This window comes from Meleagris gallopavo, chromosome 1 (assembly GCF_000146605.3).
Source record: "Meleagris gallopavo isolate NT-WF06-2002-E0010 breed Aviagen turkey brand Nicholas breeding stock chromosome 1, Turkey_5.1, whole genome shotgun sequence".
Classification (NCBI taxonomy): domain Eukaryota; kingdom Metazoa; phylum Chordata; class Aves; order Galliformes; family Phasianidae; genus Meleagris; species Meleagris gallopavo.
Genome location: NC_015011.2, coordinates 78,567,383 through 78,586,679, shown reverse-complemented (window position 1 = coordinate 78,586,679; position 19,297 = coordinate 78,567,383). Strand labels below are relative to the sequence as shown.

At 44.0% G+C, this 19,297-nt stretch overlaps 1 protein-coding gene across 5 annotated transcripts in view; it reads left to right on the top strand.

The window, feature by feature from the left end:
- Positions 1–19,297, top strand: part of VANGL1 (VANGL planar cell polarity protein 1) — a 39,650-nt gene that overhangs the window by 3,683 nt on the left and 16,670 nt on the right. For 3 of the 5 annotated variants that reach the window (XM_019618642.2, XM_019618644.2, XM_019618647.2), the window contains 3 exons: positions 835–1,112; positions 2,916–3,042; positions 5,825–6,432. In XM_019618642.2, the coding sequence (XP_019474187.1) occupies positions 1,030–1,112; positions 2,916–3,042; positions 5,825–6,432 (818 nt within the window). In that variant the 5' untranslated portion in view covers positions 835–1,029. Of the gene's footprint in view, positions 1–15; positions 102–834; positions 1,113–2,915; positions 3,043–5,824; positions 6,433–19,297 lie in introns of those variants that run through there. The other 2 variants (XM_019618654.2, XM_019618640.2) reach the window with 1 other exon arrangement.

Sequence of the window (19,297 nt, the reverse complement as noted above, 5' to 3'; positions counted from 1 at the left end):
CCCCCCAGGGTTCAGAGTTCTTGGCGTGTAACTATTAGAGGCTGTTCTGCTGTTACCATGTTCCCATCCCAAAACAGACAGCTCTCTTCTGCCCTTTGCAGGTAGGACTTAAGCTTCTGTTCCAAGTGGAGATGTGCCACAAGAAATGTTGGCCCATATAAGCCAGTTATGATCTCTAATCAACTCTCCCTGGTGCGATTAGTATGTGTATATATAGCTATAACTTTTAATAAAATTTAGTTCTTCAAAGCCCAAATTAGCTTTGGAGGCAAAGGTTGCGAAGGAATGGAGGCACTCGCAGTGCCATCGATTGTGAAGTAGCAAATGCTTGTAAAATGGGCACACCTTGCAACTATGAAAACAAAGCAGGTTCAGACACGGTGGTCTGATTGTTTGCAGCATTTCTGCTGGGATAGTCACACACACCCCCGTCCCTTCCCTCAGGAGCAGCAGAGTATACTGCTGCCATTCTGAACCTGCTGGTATTTGGGATGTGTGTTATGGGGATGTGGAAGTCAAGCCCAGTATCTTTTCTAGGGGTGAGTATCTGTGTCCAGGATGCCCAGTCTTCACCAAGGCTCGAAGGTCTTCTGCAAGTGACTGAAGCTGTTTCAAATTTTTGGATAAATGGGCTAGATTTCTACCAGCTTATTTAAAGCTCTGCAGATGGCTGTGTCTCCAGTCCAGAAACAGAGATATCGGCTGGGATGAGGTTGCAAATTTGCGCACAGTGTGAGGAGCTAGTGACATGTGGCCAAGTGGATGGGGGTGAGGGAATTAACACAGCGTGAATGCTGTTTTGCTTTGCTTAGCGTGCCTATTTGTTTTTCCTAGGCCGATCGTGAGGAGCAGAGCTCCCCCCCTCCTGCCTCTGGAAGGACTCCTTGCAAGTGAAGTGCACTTGCTCCCCAAGGACCAGGCCTCACTAATGACTGGGAAGCAAAGAGTACTCAGGAAAGCACTTTTATCACGGACTCCACCTCAGGAGCACCGAGAACTCGTCTTCTAAACAAAATCCTTGTGGACCCCATGTCTGCTGCAATGGATACAGAATCGACGTATTCGGGATACTCCCACTACTCAGGTCACTCCAAAAAAGCCCACAGACAAGGGTAAGGAAATATTTATTTTTAATTACTTGCTGTTTTAAGCTAGGATGTGTCCTGTGGGGAAAAAAAAAAAAAAATGTAAGCCAGGATGTAATCAACGGGGCTACAGCTCTAGAGGTGATGCATGCCGAGGGTTCTCCAGAGGAACCCAGTGACAAGATAGGAAGCAATTATGCCATTATTTTAATGACGTTCAAACTGTTGGTTGTATGCTGGGGTTGCATGTGGCTAGAAAAATTGGAGAAGCGCCATCCCAAGGAAAAAAAATCACTTGACTTTGCTTTAAAGTGTGAGGGATGAATAGAGTCTCTGGGGAGATGTGTCAGACTTCCTAAGCTGATACTTGCCTCTTGTTTCTATTCTGATACCATTTCTTTATTGTGTAACAATAAGGCTTCCTTTCTTCCCCTCCCCATCCTCCTGACTTCTCTTTGTTGGTGGTGTTTTTTTCTAATAGAACTTAAGTGGTGCTTGGGTCCACAACAAGTCCTTTATCAGCATTGATTGGATTTGAAGACAGGCTTTTGTGAACTTGAATAGCAAGTTCTCTTTCTGTTTTGGTAGTTGAGTGACATCAAAAAACCTCTTACTCTAAGACATTTAATTACTTGGAAAATATGCTTGTTCTTCTTTTTTCGTTTCCTTTTTTTCTTCTTCTTTTTTTTTAATCTTCATCATTAGTTCTACAAGCAAAACTGGTTCCATTTACGATCTTTGTAACTTAGAACTGAGTTGGTCCGAAATAACTTTGCATTTCAGAAGCAGTTATCCCTCGTGGTTGGAAAAGGAATTCTTCCATGAAATAGCCTCTTTGCTGGCAGTCCAGTTCTTGACTAAAATATCTAATTTGTCTTTCTTCCCTTTGTCCAACACCTTTTCCTTTAACATCACCAATCCATGCCCCAGTATGAATTGCTCTTTGAAGTTCAGAATGCAGTGTGGAAAGATGTCTTACAGGTTTTCAAAACAGCATACCAAATTCTAGAGCCTCTTATTGCAAACAGAAGGAAGTTTCCACCCATAAAGCCTTTTTTGGGATTACCACAACCCAGTGCTGGGACCCTGGTCACTCCTGGGCTTTAACCAGTGTCTGAGTACATGGGGGTCTCTGGTGCAAAGGCCACCTCCCTGTCCAGGTATGAAATGGGAGGGAAGTACTGTCAAGCAGGTTGGTCAGGCTTAATTCATCTTGGGACATTCTCAGATTAGAAGCCATGAGATCTACAAAGGTACTCTGACAGTGAGTACTGCCCTGCTGCCATTGATGTTCTTGCTCTCTTTGTGAGAAGTTAGCTGGGAATGCAAATAAATATCACCAATTGTCCTACAGTGTTGAGGTCCCAGCTGACAAGATTACAACCTGTAGGAACTGAGGTTTCCTTGTGTTATGTCTGCGTGTCCCTGTGGTACACCCTATTATAGGTGGATAGCTGTGTAGACTAATTAGTCCCAAATGGCAGTTGTCAGTTGTTGAGGGAATGCAAGCTTCCCTTTTAAGCCCAGCACTGCCATTTTAAGAAGAGTTGAGATGGTAGGGATGTGCCTTTGTCTCTGTGGTGACCCTCTTCAGTAACTGACAAGTTAAACTGCACCAGCCACGGGGCTGTGTGCTGCTTTGGGCAAGGTCACTTTCTTCCTCTTTTGAAGCTAGTTTTATTGCAAATTAAATCAGTGTTGATCAAGAGGTGAGCAAGCATGACTGAAACCAAATTCTTAGGGCACCTGCTGCAAGTAAGTTAAAGGTTCCAAGCTGTGCTCCAGGAACTCTTTCGTAACTTTCTTCTTCTCTTGCTCTATTTGGAAAAGGAGTCGGGACAGGCACAAATCACCACGAAGCAAAGATGGCAGTCGGTCTGAGAAGTCCGTCACTATCCAGACACCTCCTGCAGAACCGCTGCTCGGGAACGACGCCTCTCGAACAGAGGAGGGCCAGGTAAGGAGGCAGAGAAGTTAAATGTGGAGTTTGATTTCTGGAACAGAGCCTATGATTTTGTCTCACATGAATAGGAAGAGGCATGTTGCTTACATGCTGTCAGTACACTACCATGACCTATATACTGCTTATTCATGCATTATACTAAGGTCTCATCAGTTTTGTCTTTCCTGAGAGCATTGCTTTTGACAGCGCTGACATGACTTACCCCTGGGGCACTAATTTGCTTCTGTCTCCAGAGAGTGTTATCTGCCAAGCTCTATAGAAACATGTGTTTCCATCATCTCACTGTGCAATATTCAGGTCAAGCCTTTCACCTGTGTGTACACTTTTGTCTTTAAACAGGATTTGCATGGGATCGTAGTGTAAAATGTTAGGGCCAGGAATAAGGAAAGGAGGCAAGAAGTATAAAGGTAGTGCAAAATAGCTAGGAATTTAGGGGAAAAAAACCTCAAAACTCAATGAAACTAATATATCATTATTAATAAATAAGAAGAGTGCTTATTTTAGGCTGGATCTAGGATGGATCCAACACTCTCTGCACTAGCAGTTAATGTGAAGGTGCGTATTCATTGGCAAAGAATGACTGATTCTGCAAGACAAAGAATGCAGGATATTTTCTTGCTTCCTGGGTTGCATTTTTGGTGTGTTTGTTTTTGGCTATGGGGCTCTACCTTCATTCTTTCCAAACAAAATTGCCAACTTTCTATTCAGATTGCATATGGTAGCCCTTACATGTGTAAGGGCTTCAAGCCCATCACGTACTTCCATTTAATATTTTTGTAATCAAATATTTGTTTTCAAGAGTCCCAGCTATTACTTTGAGTATATGTAAACATTCTGGCAAATTTTTACGCCTTTGTTTTCATGCAGAAACCTCCTCAATGCGTTTTAAAGTCAAAGGAAATTGAATTGATACATGAGCAAGACTTTACTCCTGGGAAGCAGAGTGCCCTGGATTGGATTCAGCAACCTCATACCATTTGAGATTTAGACTTATATTTCCATGTAACTGCATTATTTTGATATTTGTGCCATGGGAGGAACTGCTTGAAGTTGTAGACTGGGACTAGAGTTGCCTGTTTTCTTCTGAGCTGTAGCCTTAAGCTACTGTGGTGTTTCTGTCCCTTCTCTGTTCTGCACAGCTTCGCAGTCGATCAAAAGGATGAAATCATGCAGAGCTATTTCGTACATAACCATAAAATACTTGAAATGCTTAGATTGTTTTACTGGAGACATGGGCAAAAAGGAAAATGAGACATGATTACTCCCTGCTCCTTTTCAGGAAATCTTATGGTACAGGTATCTCTTCTCTGCTTTGATGAGGAGTGACTCAAAAAACCCTTAGATTAATTTGAGTTACTGTCTGTTTGTGGTTGGTCTATCTCAAAACTCTACTACTGTAGGCAGGGAGGTGTTGAAGTACATTGGAAGTTAAATTACCAAAGTTGTTCACAGCAGTCTTGCTGCTTCTGTCCACTCCTCTCCCAAAAGTTCTTGAAGAGTCTTTCCTGTAGCTTTTATAGAAGTGAATAATGCTTTATATTCAAGTGCTGTGGTAAGTAGGAAACCCCGTAGTTTTACGTTCTTGCAGCACTCATGTCTGTAAGTATAGTGTCTTGTGTATAAAATGATGTCTGTTGCTTTAAAACAAAGTGCTTAGCTCAGCATATGTAATTGCCAAAGTCTGGGAGAAGGTGTAAATCCTATAAATGACCGAAGCTGCAGAAGGAAAGATTTGGGAGGGTGAGAGCAAAAGCAGAATATGCACTTCTGAATGAGCCTTGAGCTACAAAGGTGTTGGGTGCCAAGCAGCAAAACACGTGCATTGACGTTGTTTGGTACGTATTTGTGAGAAGCACCAGGAGTCTTCTCGGGTATGAGTCACTTCAGCAGCAACTGTGAGTCAATCCCAAACCCACGTCTGTCAGTACAGCTCTTTGGATGTGCTAGTACCAAGAAGTAGCAATTGAAGGCATCATGGGATGGAAGTATTAGCTTGCAAAAGTCCTTTGAAATTAGCAAGGAAAGAAATTAGGCTTTCTGAAAGTCTTTTGTAATCTGAAGCTTGATTATATTCACAGTTCAGTAAGTTTAAAGCATCATACTGGAAAATATTTTCAATGACTACCTGTGATTTTGTTCAAATTTAACTTTTATTTGAATACGTTAGCCACTGAGGACAATGCTACTGTAGATGAGAATAAAAGAAAAGGTAGAATAACTTGCTAGAAGTGCAATTGCTTCTCTTACAGATGGAAAAACAATGTGTGAACTTGTTTATGATTGGGTAATAACTGCGGTTGGCTTGAAACACTAAAATGGACTTTCTCCTTCCAGGTGATTCTGTGATTCGCTTGCACTACAGCCCACTACATGGGCTGGCAGAGCACTAGTCCTTGTTTTCTGTGTAGGACCTGATGATTACTACACTTTCCAAGAGTTATGTTGTATTATTAGTACTTAAGAACTAATTGTGTGTGATTACACACTTAGGTATACTGGAAAAAGAATTTCTGAGATGTACCAAGAGGCAAAGAAAGTTGAGCTACAAAAAACCTGTTCTACAGTTACAGGTTTTTACCACTCAGCATTTATAGTCACTGATTTGGGCTGATTCTTATTAATTTTCAGGGTTGATTGTTCAATATTTTGAAGGTATTGCTTTTACATAGAAGATTTAAGTCTCACTTTATAAGCCTTTTCCAGGCAAGAAAAATAGAAGATCTGGAAGAAATAACCCAATTGTTTCACTGTTGTTGTTTCTCTGTTCCTCTCATAGGATGACAACTGGGGTGAGACCACAACAGCAATCACAGGTACCTCTGAGCACAGCATTTCCCAGGAGGACATAGCCAGGATCAGCAAGGATCTGGAGGACAGCGTTGGGTTGGATTGCAAACGTTACCTTGGTTTAACAGTGGCAGCTGTTCTCGGACTCCTCGTCTTCCTTACCCCCATCGCCTTCATTCTGTTGCCCCAGATCCTGTGGCGGGACGATCTGGAGCCATGTGGTACTGTCTGTGAGGGACTGTTCATCTCTGTGGCATTTAAACTCCTCATTCTTCTGATCGGGACCTGGGCTCTGTTCTTCCGCCAGCCCAAGGCAGACATACCAAGGGTGTTTGTATTCCGGGCCCTCTTGTTGGTCCTCATCTTCCTGTTTGTGTTTTCCTACTGGCTTTTTTATGGCGTTCGCATCTTGGACTCAAAGGACACCAACTACCAAGGAATAGTGCAGTATGCAGTGTCTCTGGTGGATGCACTGCTCTTCATTCACTACCTGGCCATTGTCCTGCTAGAGCTACGGCAGCTGCAGCCCATGTTTACTGTCAAGGTTGTTCGTTCAACAGATGGAGAATCACGATACTACAGCTTGGGGCACTTGAGGTAGGTACAAGCCACTGGAGTCCTGTGGTGTAGATAAACATGGCTATGCCACAGCAGGAAGCACCAAGTGCATTTGTTTATATGGTGTCATTTTGTTTCTGAATTTTTCCCCAGAGGAATCCTAGTCCCTTGGATGCTACCGAATTGGATTGGGCTGTCCTTGCTTCAGAAACCTGAATAAACATCCCTTGAGTCAGAGAATGAAAAGAGCTGATAGCTCAACTTTAGGTTGGTCATTGGGCTAAGCCCAATGAGGTGCTTACTTAAAGACTTCTCTGTCTCCTTGCTGGAGTAAAGAGGAGAGGCTTCCTCATGTAGCTGAGGGTTGTTTGTGCTCTGTGGTTGCGTGGACCGGATGCTCTCTGACAGCACATCAGAACATCACTCTTCAGAGCCTCCTGACTGGCCAGCAGGTTCCTTACATTCACATGGCAGGGGCTGAAGGAAATAAGTAAGAAAACATTCAGCAATTTAATGTGCTGAAATGCAGAACACATCTTGTCTGTCCTCCCCTGTGCAGCCAGGACTTGTGGAAGAAACTTGAATAAATATTCCTTGTGTTAGACTTAGCACTGCCATTCAGATCCTGTGTGAGGTGTTGGCGACTGGTTGAAATGTTTGCTTTCAGGTGTTTGAACTCTGGCACCTGTTTTTGTGACAAGTAGGAGCTACCTTGAAGGGTGAGGCATGGAGCTACACCATGGGATGCTTTCAGTGGCCTAGAACTCCCCTTCTTTTCTGAGTTCAGCAGCTGGCTGTGTTTTTGCACTGCCTTGCGGGGAGACTTCTTCTGAAGCAGCCTTAGTGCAGCCAGAACTTTCCAGCAGCTTGAACAGTGAAGAACAATATTTTTAATGAGTACTGGGACACATGTAGATACAGGCTATTTGTTTGTTTGTGCTTTTGTTTTCTTGTGGTACTACACCTGGTTTGGTCCTGATTCATGATGGTACCTGCTCTTTTTGTCATTGTTGTTGACCAGTTTGATGGGTCAGATGCATCTAGGAGTGTTTGAGGGCTGTGCAGTTTGCAGGTATTATGCATGCCTGCTTCAGCCTTTCTCCTGGGGTTAATGCTTCTCTCCACAGAGATACAAGAAAGAAAGACTATCTCAGTCTCCTTAGTTCCTGTGTCATGTGAAGATGTCTAGAAATTTCTTCATTCCTGTGCCCTGTCAGCTCTGAAGCTGATTCCCCAGACTGTATGCGTGCTTAAACATCTGCTCCACTTATCTTGTCCAGACCCCTATGGCATGCATATTTATTGCAGATGGAGAGATTAGTGTCTGCTGGTTTAAGTGGATGTAGGAACAGTCTCCAGTTATTAGCTTAGCAATGGAATTGCTTTGAAGCAGATTTAGTGGTTGAAGCTCAAGTCTGGGAGTTGACTCCTGGATGCTGATCCTGGCTTAACAGAAAGGCTTGTGGTCTCCTACGTGAACCAGATCTGGACACTGCTGGTTCTCCTTTGTAAAATGTGAGGCAGGACTCCTTTCTTGTAATGGAAGCACTCCAGTTGCTTTACCCAAAGGTCAGCTTTGGAGTTCAAAAAACAATCTCTGTTGATTTTCTTTTTTCATTTATTTATTTATTTATTTTAAAACTTGCAAATTCCTCTATGGTAGGTGGCAGATCCAGGGCATCTCTTTAATCTGAAAGTGGAGGGCGATGGAGGAAGCTATCAAAGAGCTCCCTTGTACTGTGGCTTTGTGCCTTGGGGGTGCCGTGACAATTCTCACAGAAGTGAACTGTGCACAGAGAATTCAGTATTTGCATGTGTATGCCTACGTATGAACACCAAGTGCAGGTTTGGCTTGAGAAGGTTTGCATGGTAGTTGACTGTTGATTTGTGTTCAGAGGAATTAAGATCCTCCTTCTGCCAAAGTCTACCTGTCTGTCTTTAGCTGTGTGTATTGGAAATGCTGTGTCATGGTGTGAACCACCAATTGAGTACCTGGTAGGAAGGCAGAGTCAACTCAGGGAACTCAGGTGCACGCAGTGTACCTGAGTGACCAGAAGGGATGGAGCCAGGATCCACCCCTTCCCAGACCTCAGCTAACAGTTGGCAGTGGAGGTGCTTATCTGAGGACCTTACAGACCCTCCGAAGGTAAGCAGTTTCATATTTCTGTGCCTTCTACTATCACTTCTAAGCAGATCCTCACTTGCTGTAGCCTAAGATATCTCCCATCTAGTTATGCTTTCTATCACATGACACAATACGGGTAACTGTGACTTTGTAGACAAAGAATTTGCTTGAGAATCCAGGCCTTAATAGCACTAGCGTTAGAAACAGTGTTCTCTTTGGAGCAGTTTTCTCTTTACAGAAGGATTTTGGAATGCCTTAGGTGATGTGAAGGCAGCAAGGACTAGTAAAATCTGCGATGTATGAAAAAATTAATAATTTCTCATTTGTTGGCAAGCTGCTTGCAATTTTGTTTGGCACACCGAATCCAAAGCATGCAAAATGTAGATGCTTCAGCAGCATCTTGTGTTAGAGAGGAGAGTCTTGCCAAGCATGTCTAAGAATGGGAAGCTAGTGCTGCTTTTTCCTGAGTTTCTGGCAGCTGTATAACATGTTTTTGAGGCTCTGTTGTTTTTAACATCCTTGCTAATGTAGAGGTAAGACTTTGAAGATCTGATTAGAAGCCAAGTGTCTCACAGACAAGGAAGAACACATTCTCTCTTCATCTCTCTCTTTTGCAGAATGCAAGAGAGGAGAGTTATTTGTGTGCAGATGGCACAAGCAGCTGGACTTGATATGGAGCATGACCCCAGTGTGATAAGCACTATAAGAAATGACTGAAATTCCTCTTTCCATCTTCTAACAGCTTAGAATTGCAAGGTGTTCGTGCAAAACAAGAGAAATTTGACAACTGAAACACCCTTGTATTATAATCTTGCAAAGTGTCCGTGAAGTCTCTTACGTGCTTGTCCATAAAATGTCATAGAGGGCTGCCTTCTACATCTGGCTGGTTTGCTCTACTGGAACGTGAGGTCTGGATGGTTGAGATGCACAAAGGTGGTACGTTCAGGAGGACTGAAGAAGCAGCCTTGTGGGAGCACTGGAGAAATTTTCATGGCTGTGATGGAGTATGTGTATGCTGCTTGTTGCTGCCGGTGGGCTCTTTCTGTTTACTCTTGTGTATGCTTGCCTCACCCCAACCCTTTTAAAGGGGTCATATATAGGTTGTGGCCTGCTGCCTGGAAGGAGGAAACAAGCTTCAACAGGCGTAGTAATCTGATTGCCTTCTGAAATCAAAATGTTGTTGCCTTGGTCTGTTCTTTAGTCCTTTTTGTGCACCCAAGCATCTCAGAGTTTTGGTCCATGGGGTTTTCCATCCTCAGCAGTCCGACAGGCTCCAGAGGCTGGTAGTGAGAAGACTTTTGGGACATCTTGTGCAGTTTTGCTTGGTTGAGTAGTCCTGAATTGTTTCCCTGGCAAAACTGTTGGTACCTTTTCAGTCAAAGATGCAGGCTTTCAAATTCTGCCTCTTCTCTAATATGGCAGAGAGCTGCTAAGTGTGAGGAAACTGTCTGGGAGAGAAAGGAAGAAAACAACAGCTTAACTGCTCTTTTGTAAAACTATGGGTTTTGCTAGGTAGAGTATGGACTGGATTTTCCACCCTCCTTGGCTCCAACTGCAGTTAAAAAGTTGAATATGCTGAGTTTGATGTTCCATTCCACCCCTGAGGGCCCTGGGTCCAGGAGGGTAGGCATATTTGGGAGTAGTTCCCCAAACTCATATTGTAATTAACCTATTAATAGACTGGCTTGGTCCCACCTCCAGCACTTTGGCTACAACTTTTCTTTTGGGAGACTTTAGCTGCCAAAATGAGCATTCCCTTTGGCAGTAGCTCAGGGTTTGGCGAGGGGAGGTAAAAATTAAATTGGAGTCCCTGTGAACAAAGTGCCAAGTCTCAACTTACTAACTGCTCTGCTGCTCCTAGTAGGAGGGGTTGTCATGTGGGGGAAGTGCTTTATGGGGGTATGGATGGACAAAGAGGTGGGAAGAGCGAGCAGATATGGGAAAGTAAAGCCTGGGAAAACATAGGAAAGGTTGGGTGGGGATGCTGGTGAGAATTTTGGAAGCAAGAACAAAGGGAACAAAGGTGGGGAAGAGTGACAGTAGATAACTTTTCTGTTGAAAGGCTGATTGCTTTGCTGTTACTGGGACGTGGATGACATCTATCATCCATAATTCAGTTCCTCCTGGATGGCTCAAAAATAATGTAGATAGGGCGTTGCTGGAGAAAACCCTCCTCTTCACGTTCAAGTGCTGGATGCAGTCCTTTTCTCTCCAGTGAATAGTCTTTCCCCACCCCAGAGCTTTGCTGGTCTAGAGAACTCAGGAAAGTGAATTACTTCAAACATGCATGGTAATTATTGATCCTACACATAGACTGAATGTGGTTCCGTTGTAGTCTTTGTTTTCTGAGGTTAGAAATATCTGTGAGTGGGTTTTTCTCCTCCCTGCAGTATTAATATGAGAAGCGTGGCCATGATAGTTTGTTCTGAACTGACAAGTTGGTTATGAGTCTTCCATACAGCTTGAGTCAGGACACAGCTTTTGCAGACTGATATGAGCTGCTTGGTGTTCATTGTCCATATAATCAAAAGAAGCTTAGTACTGAGAAGTAGTAGAAAATATCTGCTAGAGCGTTGTCCATCCTTGTATTTACCATCTGTATTTGGATGACTATTTGCTGAGTTGTGGTTTGAAAATACGAGAGCAGATGCTTCCTTGAAACAGGTGTATGTCTCTGAAGAGCCTGCACCTTCCCTGCAGGAGTTAGCCATATCTTATTGAGAAATCTTGTGGCTTGTACAGGCTCACAGAACAAAATAGATGCATAAGTTTTTTGGAAGGGGAGTCTGTCTCTTGGCTGAACTGAAGCAGAGAAGCAGCTGTTCCATAGGTGGTGCTTGAACCCTTATGTTCAGTACAAAACAAAGCTGAAAAGATAATTGTGTGGTGGAAACTGATGCTTCTTTTGATCCAAGGTTGGCATTCTTGTATCTGTTGAACCTACTGATTACAAAAGTGATTTCTAGGCTCAGTATTTACAGATCTGACAGATCTGTGTGCATCCCTTTGTGCTACCAGGGTAGTTTTCCCTAGTAAGGTAGTATATAGGGGATTAAGGTCTGGGAAGAAGCTTCTTCATGCAGCAGTTCACTTTTGCACGTCTTATTTTGCAGCAGCTTGTCCCCCTTATCAAGGGTGAAATTCTTCTCTTTAGTAAAACCTGGTCAGCATTTCAGCTGCATAGAGAGCACTGTCCTGGAGTTGTATCAACGCTTCTCTCATGATTGTACTGTCCTAAAATCTCCCTACCTTCTAAAAGGAAGGAAAGTTTCCATTACATCTTTTGTTTCTGTTTTTTCAGCATGGATAAATGTATCAGCTTAAACATGGGCTTAGGCTGGATGTCATCTTGCCTGAGACAAAAGCTGCTAAAACCCTGCTGCATTCTGATGGAGGAGCTTCCTAATGTGCATCTCATTAAATTGATCATTCTGATTGTGATTGATCCCATGCACTTGCAGGCTATTTCTGTTTCCAGTTGGGTGGTCAAAAGTATGACTGCAAAGCAATGCAGTGTCTGCTGTGATAAACCTAGCTGGACACTTCTTCCACAGGGAGTGTGTCTGGGCTTACACACTCCTTCCTTCTACCCTGCCTATGGTTTGCTGGACCTGCCTTCCCAGGGACTGGAGAAATTATTCTAACTGGCCCTCCCTTCTCTTTCAATCCTTGCCGTTATCCATAGTGATAAACACTATGATGAGAGATTGAGGTGTATTTGTATCTTGTTCTGTAGCAAAACATCTTATTAACTGTGCCACTGCCTTGATTACAGGAGCTCCCTACAGCTGCGTGTTACACAAATGAGCTACCTTGCAAAACAGTTCTGTCACCAGAGCCTCTAGTCCAGGCATGTCCAACCTGCAGCCTGTTGGCCATGTGCGGCCTGGCCTGGCCCAGATGGTAGTGCAGCCCGTCCCTTCCCTGCGCCATCATGGCAGCAGTTCTTAGCAGTTCTTCCCGCCGAGCTGCCCAGCCTGGCCCCTCAGCACCAACCAAACATTGGTGCATTGAAGCAGACTGATGTGTTAGTTTCATAAAAACAGGGTCAAATATCCTACTAGTTTTGTTTTTGTTGCTCTTTTGTGCGTGTTTTAATTAAAATACCTTTTGTTAATGTTTTTTTTTAAATTGTTACTTATATACATTAATTATATATTTAATGGGAGGTGCTCTGAAAAAAATGCCTGATATGTTATTATGTTGGCCCACAACATCAGAGGTGGATGTTGGTGGTATGGCAGTAGAGGTTGAGCCTTCCCACCAATATTCCCTTGCATGTTGTTGCTGTGTGACAGATGGCAGCAGAGGGACAGTCTGTCAGAATGGCATCTGACATGGGAGTGCATACGAAGCAAAGGTGTGTCACTGAATTCCTCCATGTGGAGAAATGGCCCCCAGGGACATTCATTGATGCTTGCTGAACACTTATGGAGACCAAGCAGTGGGTGTGAGCGCAGTGGTGGTGGGTGATAGGTGTCAGTATTGGGGCACCTCCACTGTGCAGATTGTTATGAGTGTGGCATGCAGACTCTTGCTCATTGCTGGTGAAAATGCGTAGCTAATAATTGTGACTGCGTTGAAAAATAGTATTTTGTAGCTGAGAACTTGCTCTATTAAATAGTGTTATTGTGTTCTTTTATCGGTTGTAGTTTCCATGGAAATAATTACACGGCATTACTTTCTGTGCTGCCTTCATAGATAGATCGTGAAGACGATTCCTCTTCACTCAGGCCGGGCAAACCAAAGGATTGGACATCCATACTCTCTAGCCTGTGTGAAATCAGCCTCCTTTCTCAGTACATTTTCTCAGTCCTGAATTCCACACAAAGCACCCTGATGAGCATTTGTTTGAGTGTCTTTCTCCTCCCCTTTCACCCAGCCAGATGAGCACCAGCCTTAAGTACTCTCTCTCTCCAAGAAGTTCTCGCTAAATGTTAGGTGTTAATTGCATCCTCAAGTGTGAAGTTACTGAAGAAACCTAACTGTGCTCCAGAGCGGCTTCTTTAGCACTGACAAAGAGATGTGTCAGACGTGACCTCCAAGCCAGTGTCCCTGGCAGCATTTCACATAACTAGGTGTTTACAACCACTTTTTTATGGGTTTTAGCCCAGCCTGTTTTCTCCAAAGCTGGGCTGAATCTCTGCGCTTCCATTCCTGGGCTTGAGGAACTTGCCTCCAGGAGAATGGTGCCACCAAGAACGAATTGGCTGTTTGCTGTTACTGTGAGGGTCCTGGTGGAACTGCAGAAACAAATTTTCCCTCTGTTCCCTGCAGAGCAGATGGAAGCCTGCTTTGATGCTGGGGATGAGTTATAGCAGTGATGCCTCTGTTTTATGAGGGTCTGTCTGATGGTGTGTGGGGTGTGTTGCCAGCAGAGATCGGTGAGGACTTCTTACTTGGGTCAGAGTAACACCTCATTAAAAGGATGTTTATTTGTGACAGTAGTGAACAGCAGGCTCCAGTAGTGCCAGATGCTTCTCATTAGATGTGGGGTTGGAAATCTGGAATAGACTGTCAGTATCTCTGACTGCATGCACTGCTCATCTGGGAACTTCTGATGTGGTGAAGTCTGATAGGGCTCTGTTTTTCTTGAAAGGAGCATGCTTTCCTAGCCTCTTGTCTCTGTGTACACTTTTCAGAAGGCTTTATATATAGCTTTACACACAGAGCTGTTCTTAACGTTGATAAAGATGACAGCTCAAGAGACTGAAGGGCCCACAGTCATCTTGCCTATCCCCCTCTTCTTGTTTGATCTTGGCTGCCTTGCTTACTTTTCTGTGCATCCCTCCGTTGTGTGCGTGGGGAGCCTTATGTGAGGTGCTGCAGTAATACAGAGTTGTATTTCACAAGCCCCAGGTGTGCCAATAAAATAACAACATAAACATGAACCCTCACAAACTCCTGGGCTGTGCTTTTCAGGACAAACCAATCTGCATTTACACTACCTGTGCACACAAGCTGTGCTGCATCTTTCTGCAAGAGGAGCTTGGAGTTGGGCACGGTAAACAACAGCCTAGCTAAGGATTGTGTTCTGCTCCTGTGAATGCACCAAGCAGCAGTGGCTGGTAGCTCGGGGTGATTGCTGCACCCTGGAGCGCTCTCACATTTTTTGAATAGTTAATACTTTAAAAGTTTACAAGCATACTTGTAAGCAGAGGGCCCTCAGTCAATTATTAATTCTCCTGGCCAGTGCAGCCAGTACAGTAGTACAGTGTGACTTGCTGTAATGGGGAGTTGCTGGGTTTGTCCTTCTGAAAGGGGTGGTGAGGAGGAAATGCCACTGGTTTCATCTGCGGAGATTTTTTTTTTCTTGTTGGTTTGTCTTTCTAAACAACCAGCACCCAGCAGTACAACAGCAGGCTCTCCAGCCTGCCCTGTACTTAAGGCATTTGCCATGTAATTTCTTTCCCCCCCCCGTCTCTGCCCTCCAAGTCGCCAGTGTGTACCACCCACAGAGACAGATGGTCTCTCTAAGCTGCTGAACAAATTTTGTGGCCATGAAGATGCTTTTATCTTCAAATGCTGAAGAAAAAAGTAAGAATCCACCCCCTCAATCTTTAACAGCCAGTTTTTGTGGTGAATGGTGAAATACAAATATTCTGCAAAGGAGTATGTCCTTAGGGGGAAAGGAGGAGGCATCGTTTTTGTTTAAAGTGTAAGAAATTAAGAATTTACAGTTCTCATACAGAAGAAACCAAATAATGTTTAAGAAAACTGGAAACTACCTACCCTGAAGGAATAGGGAAGGGTTAATAAGGAGTTGGGTGGTAACTGAAGATTTTTTGGCCACAAATCTGAGGGCAATATTTTCATTTATAACTTGATTTCCCTCCCAGCTGTCAGCCTGTTAAGTGTACCTCTATGCTTAAATTTTGCTTGCACCGTTTAGATCAAGTTGAGTCTTCGGCTGAAGTTTTTGGGAGAGCCATTCTGGCAGACAGGCACCTGTCATATAAGGAAGGACTTAAACTGCAACGTGAAGGCTGCTGGCTGGTTTGTGTTCCCTAAAAGTCAAAGGTTAGTGAAGGGTAATGTGCATCCTTTTTGGGTCTCGGTTGGAGATGCTCATCCTGAAAGTGCAGATCATGTTCCCACAACCTCAGCAGCATTTGCAGAATCTCTGGGTGCTGCTGGCTTTAAAATGAGAAGCTTTGCTTGGGCAGAGCTGTGGGTTGGATCAGGCACTCCTTTATGTGCAGGGCTTTGCTGGTGTCTGGGCAGGCCTCTCCATCTAACCTTAAAGTCCCATTGCTATGCTGGTTTTGCTGCCAAAGAAACTTTGAATGCTTTCTTTCTGTTGTTTCCTTGGAATTTAAATTGCGTTTCTTAGCTTTCATTAGAAAGAAAGAAAGAAAGTACTTTTTAACTATTAATGTAACTTGAAGAGTTCCTGTATAGTGTATGCAAGGTGTCTATAAGCTCTGGCCTTTCATATCACTTGGTCAAGTTTTAAATCATCTTCTGAAAATGTCTCTTACAAACTTCTTGCGGTACGTGATGGTTCCTGCATTCTAAATTATCTTTTTAGAGGCTCAGGCTCTAGCATACATGCGTGATGGCGAGATGAGACACATCACTGCTGCAGATACATCAGTACTAGGGACTGGAAGCAGTAATCCAGGGTACTTTGTGCGGCTGCTGCAAGGTTTCTGGGTGCTGCAGGAATGGGCACTCTGTGTCTGCACATAGTGGCTATTCCAGACTTGAGGCAGCGGGAGTTCTTGGTATTATTCCTAGCTTACCTATTCAGAAGATAGCTTCAAGCTTCAGTTGAGCTGATTTTTTTAAAATGCACAAACAGCTAGGGGCCAGGATCACATCCCCTATGCCTTAGGACTTGTTCAAAACTCCTACAGTCCTAAGAGCAACTTCAGGTGTGTACACACTTTTAAAAGAGGTCAAGCTTCCCTCAAACACTTTATCTATGTTTTTCAAAGATGAACTGTGAACTCAACAGCTGATGCTCTTATCTAATACAGCCTGATGGGTGTGAAGAGGAAAGAGGAGATAATTACTTTTCTTTTTTTAAAACCATAGTTATGTTTTGTGCTAAAATTACATTTGAATGAAGTGAAGGTTTGAGAATTTGGGGGAGTTCTGCATGTGGTGGATTTTTTTGTTTATTAAAAGACAAACTCTTGCTTATAGTTTCTGAAGTTTGAGCACAGTGGAGAAGCTCATGCAAATGGAGTTTGGTACTGGCAGTTCTGTGCTAGATTACTTATGAATATCAAAGAACACATTTCACCCTTCAGTTGAATAAACACTAGGACGAGAGACACCTTAAATTGTGCCAGGGGAGGTTCAGGTTGGATATTAGGAAAAATGTCTTCTCAGAAGTAGTGGTGAGGCAGTGGCACAGCTGCCCAAGGAGGTGATGCAGTCAGTGTCCCTGGAGGTGTTCAGGAAATGTGTAGATGTGCCATTGAGGGATGTGGCTTAGTGGGCATGGTGGGGATGGATTGATGGTTATGCTAGATGATCTGAGGGGTCTTTTCCAACCTAAATGATTCTATGAAATGCTTGATCATAGTTTCATATCATTGCTTAAACTGATGCTGCTGCAAGAAATTGTCCTGTCAAGTGTCTGATTCTCCCTTTGCCTTCCCAAGGAAACCTTGTCTAGTTGCACAGCAAGCTGAATGGCTGAGCTGGTATTTATACCTCTGTGTTATCTACATGGCTCTGTAGTTTATGTTTGTGGATGGGTCATTTAGTCCAGCTCAACTTCTTCAGTCTTCTTAATTATCTTAGTGCCGAAAGTGTGCAAAGACTTGAGTTGGCGGAAGTTATGAGATGGGGCAGAGGAGAGGTGTTGGGATTGTGTTCTCTAGATTTAAACTGTAAGATCAACTTCAGCAGTGTCTGTAGATTGGTCACCAGCCTTTGTAGAGTTGGATATAGACAAGGGGAGCGAATTGAGCTGCAGCTGGAGAAGCCAGTGGCTTTTCTGTATCTCTGTCTATTGGGTATCCTATCCCATATCAGTGCTGCTATGCAGGGACAGCTCGGCAGCAGCTTCCTCTAGTCATCTTTTCACTGAAGTTGTCCCCCCACGCTCCTTTCTCTCTACCCTCCTTCCCAACCTTCCAGTTTGATCAATAGATAAAGGAAGCCTTTCACAGCTTTGGTTTTGCGTTGATGTGAGCAGCCAGTAGCTGTTTCTCTTTTTCCCTTAAATAAGCAAGTCTGTATTCTCACTAGCTCCCTTGAGGACATCCCACCACTCTGCAAAACTGTGGCATGGAAACCAGCTGCTTGTTGTGTTGTCAGCATGCTCAGAAAAAACAATTCTCAGCTGGAGCTGTGATCCCTGTGCTGCTGCTGTCAGGATCCAATTCAGCCACTGTTAGCCTCTGAGGGCATGGAATTGGGTTTGAGACACAAAGGTAGTGCCTTCATCTGTCTGAATGCCCTTCATCTGGTCAAAGGGGGTGGAAGAATCCAGCTTGAGAGTTGTTGGGGTATTTCATGAGGCTGTTGGTGTCTAAAAGAGCAGCCTGAACACTGCTGTTGTCTGTGGGTTATACTATGTGGTTTTGCATGTTGAGGGAGTGCTTGAAGCCCCTCAGGCACACTGTTCCTCCTGCGGAGAGACCTTAGCAAGGAGGATGAGAGTGGTTTGCCTTGCAGCCCACACTCCTGGCAGCTGGCTGCTGTGGGAGGAGCTCAGCCCTTCACAAGGTGCCCTTTCACATGTGGCCCTGCAGGCCCTCTTGATGCAAGCTCATGGCTGGGCTGAGGTAAGCACTGCAACATACCTTTGCCACGTATTGACAAATTGCCCTTTGCTCTTCTGTAAGGGGCCTAGAAGGACAGACCTCCTGGTTACCTGAGCTGACCCCATGCCATCAGGCATCCTAAAGTTGCAGGCAGTGAACCCCAGCATGACTTTGGACTCGGCAAGGTCTTCAGTCTTTCCTTTCTCATGGAAAAAGTGTTCGCTGGATCCCATTGGAAGCTGCTCTTGTGCTTCAGGCCCTCCTTTGTTTCTAAAACCTGTGTTAGGTTTTTGCAGCTTATCTTTTATGTTCACTGAAAGTCAAAACAGGACTAACAGGTATCCTTGTGATTGTGCCTTCCTTGTCACTATGTCCTGTGATGTGCTTGCTGTGTTACCGAGGAAAGGAAGAGGTGTAGTGCTAGCGCTCTCAGCCCAGCACAGTGTCTTGCTTTTCCCAGTAAACCATCTTACCGGACTTTTTGAAACTTGCCAGTAAAGGTGACTGGGGAAAAATGCTTGTGTTCTGAAGACCAATTAACTTGCTGAAATATCAGGCTAGAAAGCCTCTGAGAAGGAGATTGCAGTGGGAGCGTGCATGCCTGTGGGTTTACTGGGTTTTTATAGCTGCTTGCTCAAACTTAGCACTCCGTACTTCTGTAGCAGCATCTTCTGAGCACTGACCTGGGAATACTTTTATAGGGCTCTTTAGGGAGGTATTAAATAAGAGCTTGTTTGGGTCATATCATTTAAAGGAGCAGACTCTTTTTCTAAAAAGTTTGATCGTGCTCTTTTATAAAAGCCTATGTTTTAAAAATTCCCGTTTCCATACTCACAGCTTCTCTTCTGAATAAAAAGGTTGCAACATAAGAGCAGGATTTGTAGTGGACTGGCAGTGGTCCTTTCCTTTTTCCTTTGTGCTGGATGGTTTGGCTGGGCTGCTAATGAAGAGGGGAAAGAAAAAACAACCCCAAAAAACCCCTCCAAGAAAACAACAGCTTGCTGTCCTGCTCTCATCCAGGTAGAAGACTGTGGGACAAGCTCTCTGTGCTGTG